The sequence below is a fragment of the Lepisosteus oculatus genome, chromosome 14 (assembly GCF_040954835.1).
Source record: "Lepisosteus oculatus isolate fLepOcu1 chromosome 14, fLepOcu1.hap2, whole genome shotgun sequence".
NCBI classification, from domain to species: Eukaryota; Metazoa; Chordata; class Actinopteri; order Semionotiformes; family Lepisosteidae; genus Lepisosteus; species Lepisosteus oculatus.
Genome location: NC_090709.1, coordinates 35,741,287 through 35,757,373, shown reverse-complemented (window position 1 = coordinate 35,757,373; position 16,087 = coordinate 35,741,287). Strand labels below are relative to the sequence as shown.

The 16,087-nt window shown below is 47.3% G+C and overlaps 2 protein-coding genes and 1 non-coding gene across 3 annotated transcripts in view; 1 reads left to right on the top strand and 2 right to left on the bottom strand.

The window, feature by feature from the left end:
- Positions 1-1,003: 1,003 nt before the first annotated feature.
- Positions 1,004-6,238, bottom strand: LOC138242581 (GTPase IMAP family member 9-like). The gene is made up of 3 exons (XM_069198119.1): positions 6,104-6,238; positions 3,671-3,725; positions 1,004-2,172 (listed from the first exon to the last, which is right to left on the bottom strand). The coding sequence occupies exons 1-3, from the start codon at positions 6,236-6,238 to the stop codon at positions 1,004-1,006; spliced, it is 1,359 nt and encodes a 452-aa protein (XP_069054220.1).
- Positions 6,239-6,766: 528 nt separating this feature from the next.
- On the top strand, positions 6,767-6,838 carry trnae-cuc (transfer RNA glutamic acid (anticodon CUC)). Its single transcript has one exon. It is a non-coding gene; the product is annotated as a tRNA-Glu (tRNA).
- Positions 6,839-11,266: 4,428 nt separating this feature from the next.
- The window catches only part of LOC138243466 (epithelial discoidin domain-containing receptor 1-like), a 28,658-nt gene continuing 23,837 nt past the window's right edge, over positions 11,267-16,087 (bottom strand). The window contains exon 2 of the mRNA XM_069199097.1: positions 11,267-11,629. Coding sequence (XP_069055198.1) covers positions 11,489-11,629 — 141 coding nt within the window. The 3' untranslated portion in view covers positions 11,267-11,488. The remainder of the gene's footprint in view (positions 11,630-16,087) is intronic.

Sequence of the window (16,087 nt, the reverse complement as noted above, 5' to 3'; positions counted from 1 at the left end):
CCTGACCTGGACCCACCACACCAACCCCATAGACAAGACAGCGCCTGTTCTTTCTCCCCAGACTGAAGAAGTTCAGCCTGCCTTCACACATCCTGACCAGCTTCTACAGCTGCACCACTGAGAGCATCCTAACCGGCTGCACCACTGCCTGGTGTGGTAACTGCTCCGCCCACGAGCTCAGGGTCCTCAAGAGGGTGGTGACACTGGCTCAGAACACTAACGGCTGCGCTACTGAACACAGGGGATATCTACTGTGTTAATGCCTCAAGAAGGCCAGGTCCATCCTCAGGGGCCCCAGTCACCCTAAACACAACTTGCTCTCTCTACTACCATCTGGAAAACGGTACTGAAGTATCAGACCAAGACCACCAGGTGTCAGAACAGCTTCTTCCCCCAGGCAGTGAGACTGCTGAACAGCCAACCACAGCAGACACCTGCAGTTACCTCCTTGAACTGACAGGGGGCACTGGCACTCTCAGGACACCTACGAAGAGCACTAAATACCTCCTACCCTGTACCCCACTACTGTCAGGACACCTAAATACCTCCTATCCTTGTGTTACTTCCACACAATCTGTGAATTGCAGTTGTGTAATCTGTTGTATCCCAATGTTAACCCCTATAAATTCCTGTCCTCCAACTCTTCTATCCTTCTTAATGAGCCTTTAACGAGCTTGCAGATTTCAATGCTGACAACACCGCTGTGTGCTGTACTGTTCGTGCATCGATCAATAAACCTTGATTGATTGAGTGTTGGTCCGACAGTCTTGAGGAACAGATTACAGAGACTGAGCTGCTGTGTGATGGATTAAATCTAATCTCCCTGAGAGAAAACAGTTCAATTACAGCACAGAGGATTTAAACAGACACAGATCTGTGTGCCACTGTGTTAGTAACGCAGTACAGAGCGGAGCACAGTATGATTTTAATTCCTAACAGGACACAAGATGGTTGAATCTCTCAGTCTGATGAGCAGTAAGATCAGTGACTCAGTAATACAGCATCAATCACACTCACTGTTGAGAGGGTTGATGTCTCTACTGTTCCTCCTCTTGACAGGCAGTCTGGGCTCCTCTGTCTCTTTCTCCAGCTCCTCTTCCTCCAGTGTCTTTCTCATCTTCTCCTTCAGCTCCTCTTCTCTCCTGCTCCACTCCTCCTCCAACCTCTGTCTGAGCTCCTCTTCTCTCTCTCTCTCCCTTCTTTCATACTTCTGTCTCAGCTCCTCTGTCTCTCTCTGTCTCTCCTCCTCCCTCTGTCTCAGCTCCTCTGTCTCTCTCTGTCTCTCCTCCTCCCTTTGTCTCAGGTCCTCTGTCTCTCTCTGTCTCTCCTCCAACCTCTGTCTCAGCTCCTCTGTCTCTCTCTGTCTCTCCTCCTCCCTCTGTCTCAGGTCCTCTGTCTCTCTCTGTCTCTCCTCCAACCTCTGTCTCAGCTCCCCTGTCTCTCTCTGTCTCTCCTCCTCCCTCTGTCTCAGCTCCTCTGTCTCTCTCTGTCTCACCTCCTCCCTCTGTCTCAGCTCCTCTATCTCTCTATTGTATGTCTCCAGTTCAGTGTACAGTTGTTCAATGTCAGTGGTGAAGTACTGCCCATAGTTTTCTGCCACCATGTCCTCTATCTTCTCCAGCAGCTCTGTGACCTGAGTGCGGTCGCCCCTGTCGTTGAGAACATGATACCTGTTCCCACACTTCTCCACCAGACACTGGAGCTTCTTCCCTCCTCTCTCAATGTGCTGCTCAATGGTTGTGTCTCCCAGTGTGTCCCCCCAGGTGAACAGCACTATTGTGTGTCTCCACACTCTCTCACTGAGGAGTTCCAGATGTTCCTCTGCTAATCTCCAGTATTTGCACGAGTTCACATTAATCACCAGGAGGAGAGCGTGGGGTCCTGGGGGACACAGAGACACACTGCGCACAACCTCCTCTCTGACACGCTGTGGATTTGCCCTTATTATAAAAGAGGAACCCCAGCCTGGAGTGTCAACCACAGTGATCTGCCTCCCAGCTACTTCACCCTGTCTCTTCTCACACTCCTGAGGTTCTCCCTCAGTCTCAAACTCCTCTCTGCCCAGGATGGTGTTTCCTGCTGAGCTCTTCCCAGACCATCTCTCCCCCAGCAGCACGATCCTGATCTCTGAGAGACGCTGTGGTGCCTCATGGGAATCAGCCCGTCTCCTCCCTGTCAGAGAGAAAGATCACAGATTATTTACATGATAAAGTTCTCATCACAGATATCTTCACTCTTCATCCCATTTAAAATTTATGATAAAAACTTTTCTTTATCTTTCCTATTGTCCCTGCCCTGTGAGAGAGGAAAATCACAGATTATTGAGATTATGTTTCTGTGTATTCTCTGCGGTATACAAAAATGTTCTGTTAATCAGACTGTATTCTTAAAACATTCTTATTCTGTATTCTTACAATGTATATGAAATATTTTTTTATTTTAACTATTCTCTCAATAGTACATGTTTATTTTTCATCAGGATTTTTTTTCTTAGAATAATTTAACCTCACTGAAAGGTTAGATTTCTCTCATCTGATAAACAACAGACATTTTTTCCAATGTCTTCCTTGCTCATCTTTACCAAGGGTGCCAATACTTCTGGAGGGCCCTGTAGAGTCCCACTAACACTCTGAGTGTCCAATGGCAGTTCAGACACATATGGGACTCCTGTGTTCAGAATGAACCTTTATACCACCTTATTTTAAAAACACATGTAAAAAAACTGTAAAATCATTCAGTCCGTCCTGATTCTTCACTAGCGAGTCTAAAATGTCACATTTCATAAAGACATGTTTGGGACTCAGCCACCTGGCTGGGAAATCTGTGTGTTGTATAGTTTCAAACCGCTTAGAAACTATCTACTGTGATCCACACTGAAGAGAATTAGCATGATGTTAGTTTAAAAACAGTGAAACTGACAACCTGAAGGAACTGAGTCTCTTTAGTCTGAAGGGAGTGTCCCACAGTGACAGGGTGAAGATAGGGAACCACATATATACACAATATTCAACATCCTCAGTGACAGTTAGTCATCATTAAAGACCAGTTAGATATTGACACCTCAGAGTTCCTCAGAATTAACACTAAAACTCAAAGCAACATTAAGACTTAAAATCAGTAGTGGGAGGCTCTACTGTACACAGAGAGGGGTGGGAGAGGGGAACAAGCTGCCCAGTCAGGACAGGAGAAACAGCTGCACGAGAACCTGGAATCACTACTAATTATGGGCCAAATAAATTCCTCTGCTGTTCATCTGTACTGATTCCTCTCTGGTATTATCAGCTGTACAATAAACACGGCCTCAAACAGGAAATGTTCATATCTGAGCGTGTCTGAGCATCATGAATACTAACACTGTGAATCCAATACCATCAGCACACAGTCAGGTTTTACATCAATCATTTCACCTTAAATAAACACCTGATTAAAATATTTTGTACATTCCAAACAGCTTGAGTTTACAGTACCGATCTCTGATCGCTGACAAGAGAAAGTGAAAGTAAAATCTGTTTTTCTCTCCAAGTTCAGACCCTGTGTGTCTGACAGACAGAACACACTCTCAGCAGACAGGAAGACACTTCTCCAGCTGCTGCTGTGCTCTGTGACAGAGAAGAGACCCTCAGTGACTCCCTTACTGACACTCTGACAGGCAGAACAAGAGAAAACTCACCAGGGCTGAGCGCTGAGCTCTCAGACGCCATCTCTCTCCTTCTCTTCCTGCTGATCTGAGGGAGAAGGACTTCCTGTTCTCTTCAGGTAAAGGTGAGCTCACCTGATGGATGAAGACTCTGCTCTGGCGCCACCTGGTGGATCAGTACAAATGAAACTTAATGAACTGCCAGGAAACATTCATAACGCATCTCTTCACTCTGATAACATTCAACATGAAAATACTTTTCACGTGTAAACTCTCATGTGACTCGTGTTGTTCCAGTAACAGGCAGGCTCTGTCAATCCATCAGCTGCTGCAGGTGAAAGGCTCAGGAAATCCAGAAATTTTAAAAGTAACTAAGACAAATCGCACTTCAATACAGTGATTAACTGCAAATAGACTTAAAAAGACTCAGTTTTAAACTCACTTCCCCTGCGAACCTGCAGCACTGAGGCGGTGTTTTCTGAAACGTTTCAGTATTTAGAAGAGCTAATACTTTATATGTGCATTAAACACATACTCTTTGGGGAACAAACGTGCAAAAACAATTTAAAAGAAACGAGTAGTATTTAGGATTTAGAGAAACAGGTAAAAACATCACCAAGGACATCAGAGTCTCCTTCCCTGAGGTCTTTCACATCCAGACTCTAAACGTGCTTCAGTAAAAGAGCTTTAATTTCACGGGTCCTGTGTCAATCTGCTGTTTCCTCTCGGTGCGGAGTCTTCCTCTGCAGAGCACGATAAAAAGCCTCTTTTAAAGGCGCTATACGAGATGAATATTAATGTCCATCTTCCATCTCACTTCAGGGTTGTTAATTTACCTGCGCAGAAATGAGGAAGTATATATATATAAACAAACTCCGTGTGTACAAACAGTCAATCGTGCTGTTTTTCGAGAGTTTCTCCACAAAACTGTATTCCAGACCACACGGATGAGGAGAGAGAAATTCTCTCGGCTCGACCCCGTGTTTCGGCTGCGATGCCGTCGAGCGATCATCTGCTGTGAGTTCCCTTGTGGTGTCCCCATGTGACTGCGTGTGCCCGTGTCACTGCTGTGTGTGACAGTGGATTCCTGTCCGTCACCCCTCAGGCGTTCCTGGGTCTCCTCTCCGTGGTGCAGCTGGACTGTAAAGAGTGCGCTGGAGAGGATTGAGCTGCTGCGGTGGAGGAGTGTGAGATGTGCTGAGTGTGAGACTGACGAGCGCAGGCGAGCGGCGGCTCTCGCATTCCTCCCGAACTTCGGTCTGAAACCTCATGAACGCTCTCGGCAAGGTCAGTCGGTCGGTGTCCTTAAGTGTTTTGATCGCCTGTTATTCCTCTCATTGTCCAGGCAGGGGTGTTGAGTTCCGCCCGTCTTCCGCACGTTCAGAGAGACCGACCCTGTGAGCGCACACGGGGGAGAGAGAGAGGAGGAGCAGGCCCCACTTCCAGCCTCTCGCTCTTTCACAGCCCCGTACCTGAGGACCAGAGCGTCTCTCGTCAGCAGGGCCTCGCGCCTGCAGGTGACTGAAGTGTGCTTTTATATACAGGTGAGAGAGACTGCACAAGAATCGTCAGAAGTCAACACCGTTCGTTAGAGATGGATGATGTCCAAGGTCACCCAGAAATAGAGCACGACAGGTCTCTCAGAGGAAAGGTATTTTTCATTTTTCACAGGCGTATGGATCTACCAAGTACAGAAGCCAGACAAAAAACATTGAAATGCGATTTGAAATTCACACTGACGTGTTGAGAACTGTTCTTGAAGCGGCTGTTCCTTAGAAGCGTTTGATCTGTGTTCAGATCTTCTGCTAAGGAGATGTGGTCAGGAAGGGCAGAGACGCCTTCTCTCGTCTGACCGTTGTCTGCAAACCCTGAGATGTCCTGCGGTCTTTATAATCTATAACCACACTTTCCCCTGTGGACGTTACATACTGTAGATCATCTGTCGCAGCAGGATGCCGATTGATTTGAAAGGCAGCTTTATCTCGACAGCATGAGAGAGAGGCCAACATCAGTCTGGCTGGAGGTCTGGTGAAAGGAAAGTTTTGAATTTAGAGAATTTAAAATGATTTTTGTAGATTTTAAAACTAAGGGATTGAGTAGAACTAAGTTATTTTATTTCAGTTGAACTATTAGGAACAGTTATTTTACGAAACCCGAACATTATTCTGTGTTTTGGTTTACTCGAGATTTAACGCAAGATGGAGTTTCCTGCAGGAGTTGTCGGGTGGTGTGGAACGTGTTCCGTGTCCTGCATCAGTTGTCGGGCGGTGTGGAACGTGTTCAGTGTCCTGCTGGAGTTCTCGGGCGGTGTGGAACGTGTTCAGTGTCCTGCTGGAGTTCTCGGGCGGTGTGGAACGTGTTCAGTGTCTGCAGGAGTTCTCGGGCGGTGTGGAACGTGTTCAGTGTCCTGCAGGAGTTCTCGGGCGGTGTGGAACATGTTCAGTGTCCTGCAGTCCAGACTCTCACTGCGGAGCTCGCCAGTTTGACGTCTTGAGCAATTTTTCTCAGCCTCTGGTTTCTCTCCCTCACGATCCTGCGCTCCTCTGGCAGCAGTTTCTCGTTGTTGTCGATCTTGGCGAGGATCTCGGCGTGCTGTTTCATCTAGCGCAGCTCGGCGATGCGATCCTCGAAGCCCGGGCGGGCCTCCTCTTCCTCGTTGTGGATGAGCAGCTCGATGTAGGCGGCCGTGGACAGAGCGTTGGGCTTCAGGGCGATCTTCTCCAGCCGCGCCAGGCAGTTGGAGGACAGCCTGATCAGCTGCATGATCCGGTCCGCGATCGTCTCGAAGTAAATTTCGATTTTCTCGAGCATCTCCTTCGTCGACATGAACTTGCCGGAAGCCTTCACAAAGTTGTCCTTGAGTTCTTTGACTGTTTTGATGACCTTGACCACCAAGCTCGCCTCCACATTCAGAGTGGACGCCTTGTCCTCCGTGGAGTCGGACGCAATTATCTGGAAATCTGTGTTCGGGTGAGGACGCACGTCGATGTCTTTCTGCAGCGTCTCGGCGTCCCATAATGTGATTCCTGCGGGGAGACAAGAAATAGAAGAGGTGTTAATGGGGCTTTGCAAGCTTGTCGCACTACAGGGAGTGATCTTTCAGCTGCACGGTCAAGTGTCGCTGTAGCGTCCCTGGTGGTCTAGTGGTCAGGATTCGGCGCTCTCACCGCTGTGGCCCAGGTTCGATTCCCGGTCAGGGAATGTCAGTACTCTTCTGGGGCGGAGCAGTGGCTCTGTGGCTGGAAGGTTGCCAGTTCAAATCCTGCAGCCAGCAGAGGAATCCTGCTCCGTTGGGCCCCTGAGCAAGGCCCTTCACCCCAACTGCTCCAGGGGCACTGTCCAATGCCTGACCCTGCACTCTGACCCCCAGCTTCTCTCCCTGTCTGTGTGTCTTTCTCATGGAGAGCAAACTAATGCAAGCCAATGCAAGAAATTGTATAGGGCCAATAAAGCAACATGATCACATTATTATAAATCATAATCAATGCGACTGATATAAGCGCAAGGCGAGGCATCCTGACCACAAGGATGAGGCTGAAGCTCCACCACTGATGCAGCCCTCCAGTGAGAGATTTTGGTTCAACAGACCCGTTTGGTTATTCACAAGCATTTAATCACTGATCACTGATCGAGGGTGTGATGGGAGCGTCTGAGATTCACATTCCCTGAAGGGCAGACGGGAGATTTCGGCTGCCCGACGCCAGACATAGGAACAGATGACGAGTGACTGCTTGCTGGTTCCACGTGGTGAACAGAGGGATTTAATAGCGAGTGATAAGAATGAGGAACTCGGAGCAGTTTCAGTGGGATCGGGCTTCAATGCAAGCGTCCAGTTCTTCTGGTCCTTTTGTCACGACGAGGATGAAAAACAAACGCCGGCCAGAGCGATGGGAACCTGTCGGAGTTTCCACTGTGGGTTAACGCTAGGGGACGACACGCCACCAGACTGGAGCCAGATGGAGTGTCCACTGTGGGTTAACGCTAGGGGACGACACTGCACCAGACTGGAGCCAGATGGAGTGTCCACTGTGGGTTAACGCTAGGGGACGACACTGCACCAGACTGGAGCCAGATGGAGGTTCAACTGTGGGTTAACGCTAGGGGACGACACGACGCCAGACTGGAGCCAGATGGAGTGTCCACTGTGGGTTAATGCTAGGGGACGACACTGCACCAGACTGGAGCCAGATGGAGGTTCCACTGTGGGTTAACGCTAGGGGACGACACTGCACCAGACTGGAGCCAGATGGAGGTTCCACTGTGGACTAACGCTAGGGGACGACACGGCAACAGACTGGAGCCAGATGGAGTGTCCAGGTGAGACTCACTCAGAGAGTCATCCCCTAGCGTTAACCCACAGTGGAACCTCCATCTGGCTCCAGTCTGGTGGCGTGTCGTCCCCTAGCATTAACCCACAGTGGACACTCCATCTGGCTCCAGTCTGGTGGCGTGTCGTCCCCTAGCGTTAACCCACAGTGGACACTCCATCTGGCTCCAGTCTGGTGGCGTGTCGTCCCCTAGCGTTAACCCACAGTGGAAACTCCGACAGGTTCCCATCGCTCTGGCCGGCGTTTGTTTTTCATCCTCGTCGTGACAAAAGGACCAGAAGAACTGGACGCTTGCATTGAAGCCCGATCCCACTGAAACTGCTCCGAGTTCCTCATTCTTATCACTCGCTATTAAATCCCTCTGTTCACCACGTGGAACCAGCAAGCAGTCACTCGTCATCTGTTCCTATGTCTGGCGTCGGGCAGCCGAAATCTCCCGTCTGCCCTTCAGGGAATGTGAATCTCAGACGCTCCCATCACACCCTCGATCAGTGATCAGTGATTAAATGCTTGTGAATAACCCAACGGGCCTGTTGAACCAAAATCTCTCACTGGAGGGCTGCATCAGTGGTGGAGCTTCAGCCTCATCCTTGTGGTCAGGATGCCTCGCCTTGCGCTTATATCAGTCGCATTGATTATGATTTATAATAATGTGATCATGTTGCTTTATTGGCCCTATACAATTTCTTGCATTGGCTTGCATTAGTTTGCTCTCCATGAGAAAGACACACAGACAGGGAGAGAAGCTGGGGGTCAGAGTGCAGGGTCAGGCATTGGACAGTGCCCCTGGAGCAGCTGGGGTGAAGGGCCTTGCTCAGGGGCCCAACGGAGTAGGATTCCTCTGCTGGCTGCAGGATTTGAAGATTCACACTGAGGTGACCTGTCTCCAGCTGTACGACCCTGACAGACACGCTGATTCCACTGCACCAGACTGGAGCCAGATGGAGGTTCAACTGTGGGTTAACGCTAGGGGACGACACTGCACCAGACTGGAGGCAGATGGAGTGTCCACTGTGGGTTAACGCCAGGGGACGACACTGCGCCAGACTGGAGCCAGATGGAGTTTCTGAGTCTCTCTGGGTGAGTCTCACCTGGAATCAGTGTGTCTGTTAGGGTCATACAGCTGGAGACAGGTCACCTCAGTGTGAATCTCTCACCTGGAATCAGTGTGTCTGTCAGGGTCATACAGCTGGAGACAGGTCACCTCAGTGTGAATCTCTCACCTGGAATCAGTGTGTCTGTCAGGGTCATACAGCTGGAGACAGGTCACCTCAGTGTGAATCTCTCACCTGGAATCAGTGTGTCTGTCAGTGTCGTACAGCTGGAGACAGGTCACCTCAGTGTGAATCTCTCACCTGGAATCAGTGTGTCAGGTCATACAGAATCCCCAGCTGGATCAAACGAACGCATGACCCCAAACTGTCTGGATAGCTTCTGTAGAAACGTTTTCTAAACCATGGAGTTGTGCAGTTTTAGATGCTTTGTGATTGTGCTCTCTCACAGAAGATAGAAAACAAGGCTCTCATAAATTACAGGAATTTGAGCCATGATCGGATCAAGGATAGGATCGGAGCCACGCTCCTCGCCAGCTCTCCCTTCTCTGTACCCAGCCAGTGTTGAAGCTGATACCAGAGACACTGCTGTACACAGAGAGGGGCGGGAGGGGGGATCAAGCCGCACAGCCCTGTTGTTGAAGCCGATACCCTTTAACTGATGACTTCCAGTCAGCAGCAGGGGCAGTCGATCACTCGGGATGCAGAAAGCAGAACAGGACACCCAGTTATCTGAAAATGTTACTTTATTAAAACTTCTACAAAAAGATTCACGACAAGAACCAGACGAACCCAAGAGCCTTCGACACGCCAGCGCCGCCCAGAGGCAACGCGAGAACCGCAGACGGGGAACGCACCAACGTCTCCATATATTAGTGTAACAATCTGTCCCGTATGCTATGTACAACATTAGTAGTCGGCGAAGAAGAAGGAAAAAAACACAAAGACATCCAGTGTGTCACGACAGCAGTACCTACAGCGCCCACGCCCCTGGGGTAGTATTCACCCCCCTGCCCCGCCATCCTTCCCCCTAAACCTCAACGCTGGCCGGCCGAGCCCCCCGTCCCCCAGAACACCCTGGACTGACTCCACCTGCTCCTGTCCTGCTCTGCACAGCAGCGCCCCCTGTAGCTGGAGGTGCGATACAGCACAGCGGCGCCCCCTGTGGACGGTGTTTGACGCGTCTCTCCTGCACACCGGGGCGCAGAGACGAGGAGCCGGTACCCCAAAACTGTCCTCCTGGTCTAACAGGACCGGACCTGAACCACTGGACCAGATAGACTGGACCTGAACCACCAGACCAGCTGTCCTCCTGGTCTAACAGGACTGGACAGTGTACTGATCTGGGCCAGTCACAGCGAATGGATCAGGAGTGATTGATCACATGGAGATACTGACCAGGGCCAGTCCCAGCGAATGGATCAGGAATGATCGATCACATGGAGATACTGACCAGGGCCAGTCACAGTGAATCGATCATGAGCAATCGATCACATGGAGATACTGACCAGGGCCAGTCACAGTGAATCGATCGTGAGCAATCGATCACATGGAGATACTGACCAGGGCCAGTGACAGCGAATTGATCGTGAGCAATCGATCACATGGAGATACTGACCAGGGCCAGTCACAGCGAATTGATCAGGAGTGATCGATCACATGGAGATACTGACCAGGGCCAGTCACAGTGAATCGATCATGAGCAATCGATCACATGGAGATACTGACCAGGGCCAGTCCCAGCGAATGGATCAGGAATGATCGATCACATGGAGATACTGACCAGGGCCAGTCACAGTGAATCGATCATGAGCAATCGATCACATGGAGATACTGACCAGGGCCAGTCACAGTGAATCGATCGTGAGCAATCGATCACATGGAGATACTGACCAGGGCCAGTCCCAGTGAATCGATCGTGAGCAATCGATCACATGGAGATACTGACCAGGGCCAGTCCCAGTGAGTCGATCGTGAGCAATAGATCACATGGAGATACTGACCAGGGCCAGTCCCAGTGAGTCGATCGTGAGCAGTCGATCTCGGGGGCAAAGTGCCGGAGCAGATTCGAGCGAAGCCCCAGGCTGCTGGTGAAGTGGGCCTGGAAATGTGCAAGACTGCAAAGCAAACAGCAGACAGACCCCTCTCCCACACCCCAGCACGCAGCAGCAAGAGAGCGTTTCCTCTCGGGGGGGCCCTTGTAGGAAGGAGACCGAACCAGCAGTCCCCTGAACTCCGCCACACCCCCCCCTCCAAACACCGCCACCCCAGGAACCCCGAAAAACGAGAAGTTAAAGGAATACAGAAGTTCCAGCCTCCCCCACCCCCCTAGTGTCCTTCCTCTTCCTCAGAGGCTCTGTCTCGAACGCCACCAGGGGGCGCACAAGAGGCTCAGCCCTCAGGGCCGCCGCCCTCCGAGCCCACAGAGGACATCCTGCCCCGCGAGAGTCCGCAGGCCGGAGCTGCTGCTGCTACACCATGTTCATGGCGTCCTCCAGCAGGAAGCGCTGGATTGCTGGGAAGGACGGCCGCTCCCTGGACTCCCGGCTCCAGCAGCTCAGCATCAGCTCGTACAGGCCCTGCGGACACACCTCCGGCCGGGACAGGTACACCTGGGGACAGGAGAGAGGAGAGAGATGGGTCAGCCTGCAGGACAGGAGAGATCAGAGAGACAGGTTAGTCTGTACGACAGGTACACCTGGGGACAGGAGAGAGGAGAGAGACACTCTCGCACATGTACACTCGGGCACAGACTCGCAGTTACACTCAGACACTCGGGCACACACAGACTCGGTCACACTCAGACACTCGCACACGTACACTCGCACGCAGACTCGCAGTCACACTCAGACACTCATGCACACGTACAGATGCAGCCATTCAAAATGGGTGAGGCATTTCGCGGCATACCCCGGTGGGCGTGTCGCGGTATCACGCAGTTCACGTGTGTCACGTGACTAACTATCAGGCGTCGCCTTGTAAAACCGCCAGGGGGAGCTTAACCTCTCATGTACAGCATTTGAGCCTTTAATTTTGAACTGTGTATTACAGCATGTTAATCATCAGTCATTAAAATGTTGGTATATTTTATGAAAGCAAGATTGCTCAGTTGGACAAAAGTACACAACCTACCTTTATCAGAAATATTTATGCATCGAAGCCTTTACTGAAGATATTACTAATAGTATTAATAATGGATGACTTTGGACAAGCTGTATACTCAAAGTATAATTTCTTTAGCACATTTGTACAAGCACTTGGAATCTGTCCAAGCCATACTTTGTCAGGCATAAAAACTTCCTTGCTTTTAACAGGGTGTTTCATAATTTCTAACTACGAAAATGTTTTAAAATGCGACACCTATCATTCAACTAGAGCTTAAAATATCACAAGGATCCTCAAGAGCACAGCAAAGAGTGTATTAAAAGACACTTGTATTTATCAACGCTTTCTTTTCCGTATACCAGATTTTATGGAACCACTTCAGAGGGGTGTCAGCCAGTCAGATTCCAGGAATCGGCACTTTAAAAGAAAAATACACACCGGTATTCCATTTCTCCCTAACGATTTTAAGCATCGAAGTATTTAACTAGCATGTGAAATAGCGTGTGAAAAAGTGGTAGTTTTAAGCTTTTCTGCTAATATAATATGGAATCGCGTATCTAAAGAATTCGTGTGCTGCGACAGGGCTATGTAGGGCTGTTTCGCCTGCCTGTTCATGCGAGCTGTCTTGTAGCCTACTGGTCTAGGTGCATGACTACCAACTGGCAGGTTGTGTGTTCGAATCCAGCTGGTGCTGGACTTTTCATTTTTATTTATTTATTTTTTAATCGCGTAACATAAACATATTACCGTATGCAAACTGTACTGTATACAGTATGTATATGTATATTTAATGTCTTAACTGTGCCCGTTTAAGTATTGAATATTCATATCTAATTTTACCACTGAAGGGAAATCTTAGTAGCTGAGCATAAAAAGAATAGGAGCATACTGCAACGCGTGTGAAGGCCATAAACGATATTAATTTTGGAACATAAACATACAGTATATGGCTGGTCTCGGTACTTTAAAGAAAACATACACGAAACATGGTTTCATTACGACCAGAAGCGGTCTTGAGATATTTTTAACTTGATTTACAGTATTTGAGAGGTATGTCTTAACACCGATACTACAGTGCTTAAGTACTGCTCACGTATATGTTTCTAGGTTTATATTATGCATTTCATACGGTCAAATTACTTTTGAGCAACTAATAAGAAGCGCGAAACGGTATGCGTTTTAGTTTCGTTTTGTGCTGGAACCCGTGGATTGATTAGAGATATCAAGTACATACAAGTCATTTTTTAAATGTTGTAGTTCGTCTTGAAAAAATGTTATGAGTACATCATCTATCAACAATTACACAGGTTTTGTTTCCATATTGCGGATTTCGGTTACGTAATATTATTTTCTAGATTTCACGTTGTGAATATATGATTTGGGCAAACAGAGCCGCAAAGAAGTACATTATTGGTTGTTGGGTTTTTTTTTGCAGTTTTATCTAGAACAAGCGATGCTTAAACCTTTGTCTGATTCTTGTGAAACTATCCACACGACAGTTACAGTACCTAGGAGTTGACTTCAGTGATGTCACTGATGGGATGTTTCTAAAAATCCATCCTCTGTAAAACGTCTTCTCTAGTTGTCCTGCATATGTATTCGCTAATGAAGCTGTGTGTTCTGAGCCTGGATCTCTACATTTCTGTATGAACCAGCTTAGAGGGCTAAAGACAGCTTGTGTTTAAATTGAGTGTAAGGTAATTTATGCTTCTAAAGTCATGGTCAGCATTTATTATTGTACTGTGCTGTAAACTTGTTCTGTGCCTAGTCACATTATTTTATAGTGTTTTTATAGCGTTGTCAAATCTGGTGGCGCTGTGTGTTAGTTTCCTGACTCCCATGTCACATGGTCTGTGATTGAAACCTGTGAAACCGGTTTAATTCGTCACAGCCAGCACTCGTAAAGTAGAAGCAGGCGAGATTTCCAGCGAAAGACACCTCCCCCTAATAATACACCCTCATACGATTCAAATTGTATTACAGCATTGTAATTACACATTGTAATTGTATTACACATTGTACACATGCTTAAAAGAGAAGAGAGAAAACGCAAGCCTTCTTCAGGTGTGAGGGTCTTCTGCTCAGAATGAAACGCTAAAATGTAATGTAGGCTCTGAATGGGTTCAATTATGATTTGGGCTTGATTAAGGTCGCTGCCTTTCATCTAAAACCCTACTTGAATCATTCTAAACTAAAAACCAGTGTTAGTGAGTTCTAAATAAAGAGGTATCCAGGTAACAGTGAAACGGGCGGACAGTCTGGGGAGATCGCCCGTTTTCCATGTAAATAGTTCCCTGGTTCCGCACCCCTTGGTGTTTCTATCGCTCTCTCTCGGGTCACCTGATCATTAGCTCGAAAGATTTGAGTGCTTTGTGTATATTCTAATGGTAGTGGGGGCAGGGTGTGTGGGAACAGGTTTGGTTGAAATTGCATTGGAGATCTATGTTCTTCACACCTGAAACATTTTCTCTGAAAGCATTTTCTTCGCAGTTTAACCGATCTTGTTACAGCATGTTACAGTTTACTATTATTAACCATATTAATTTTAAGTGCTTAATGTAAAATCTTGTAAAAATATATTTTCATTGTTCAAATATACATTAAGTCTGACTATCATATAATAAGTTAAATACAAAACTGAAGAAAAAATAGGGTTAAATATAATTCAAAATATTTTGCTAACAATGTTAACTTTTTATGAATAATAAAATGTATTAACTAAGGAGTAGGATGGCACAGTTGTTAGTATGTTTTTTGTTTTGTTTCTTTTTCATAAATACAACAGTAGTACCTGATGTCTCAGTGGCTTTCAAAATTAAATTATGTATGCAAACCTGTGAACTAGAAAGATAACTAAGATATCCATCCATTTATAATGGTGGCAAAGTGGTTAGCATTGCTATCTTGCAGCACTGGGGTCCTAGGTTCAATTCCTGCCATCCTGTGTGTGTGGGGTTTACATGTTCTCTCTGGGTTACATGGTTTTTCTCCATATGTGTGATATGACTCCCTCTCGCACTCCAAAACATACTGGTAAGTTAATTGGTTTATGGGAAAACTGGCCCTGGTGTGTGTGTGTTTGTGTCTGTCTGTCCTGTGATGGACTGGCGCTATGTCCCGGGTGTATTCTGCCTTGTGTCCGTTGCTTACTGGGATAGGCTCCAAATCCTCTGTACTGGGTAAAGAGATTAGAAATGGAAGTAAAGGCACTGTGTGGATGGAACTATACACAGTGTTAAAACCCACTATGAAATGGCAGCATCTCACTGAGAATAAAATATTTTATAGTGCTGGCTTAAGGAAACAGCCTTTCCACCTCTCTTGCACATCAGTATCCATACCTAGTTATTTAAACAAATTGCCTCTAATTATAAACATCTTAATATGCTGGCTCTGTGGATCCGCATCAGCTATGTTTGCCCATTCCTTCAATTCATGTGCATCCAACACACAGTTCAATGCCAGCAACTACACATAATCTAAAATACAATCCTTATTTCAGTATCTATGTAAACATACAGTCTGTTAACTTCATCATCTTCATCAAAAGTATGCCTAACCCCATTAGGAAGTGTTCTTGTTATAAGTGTATTCCTCAGCTTTCCCCAAATTATCTTCCTCTTGCCAACATCTCTAGTCTTTTATCCTGCAATAACTCAGCCAACACTTAAATCTCCAAAAGCTGCTTGTGTTAATTTCTTTAAATCACAAATATCATGTGTAAATACTGGCCATGTAATACTCTGCATTGTGGAATAATAGTTTATTTTAAAGGGAACTAGAGAAACTAAGAACTAGAGAAATCAAGAAAGGCTTTTTTTCTAGAATTAATAAATGCACATCCTGTTCACTGGGGAAATTAAATCCACACTGAGCAATCTTCAATATGTTCAGAATATGACAGCAAGAATCCTATCAGGGATGCATTACACCTGTTTTCAAGTCCTTGCACTCGTTACCTATCA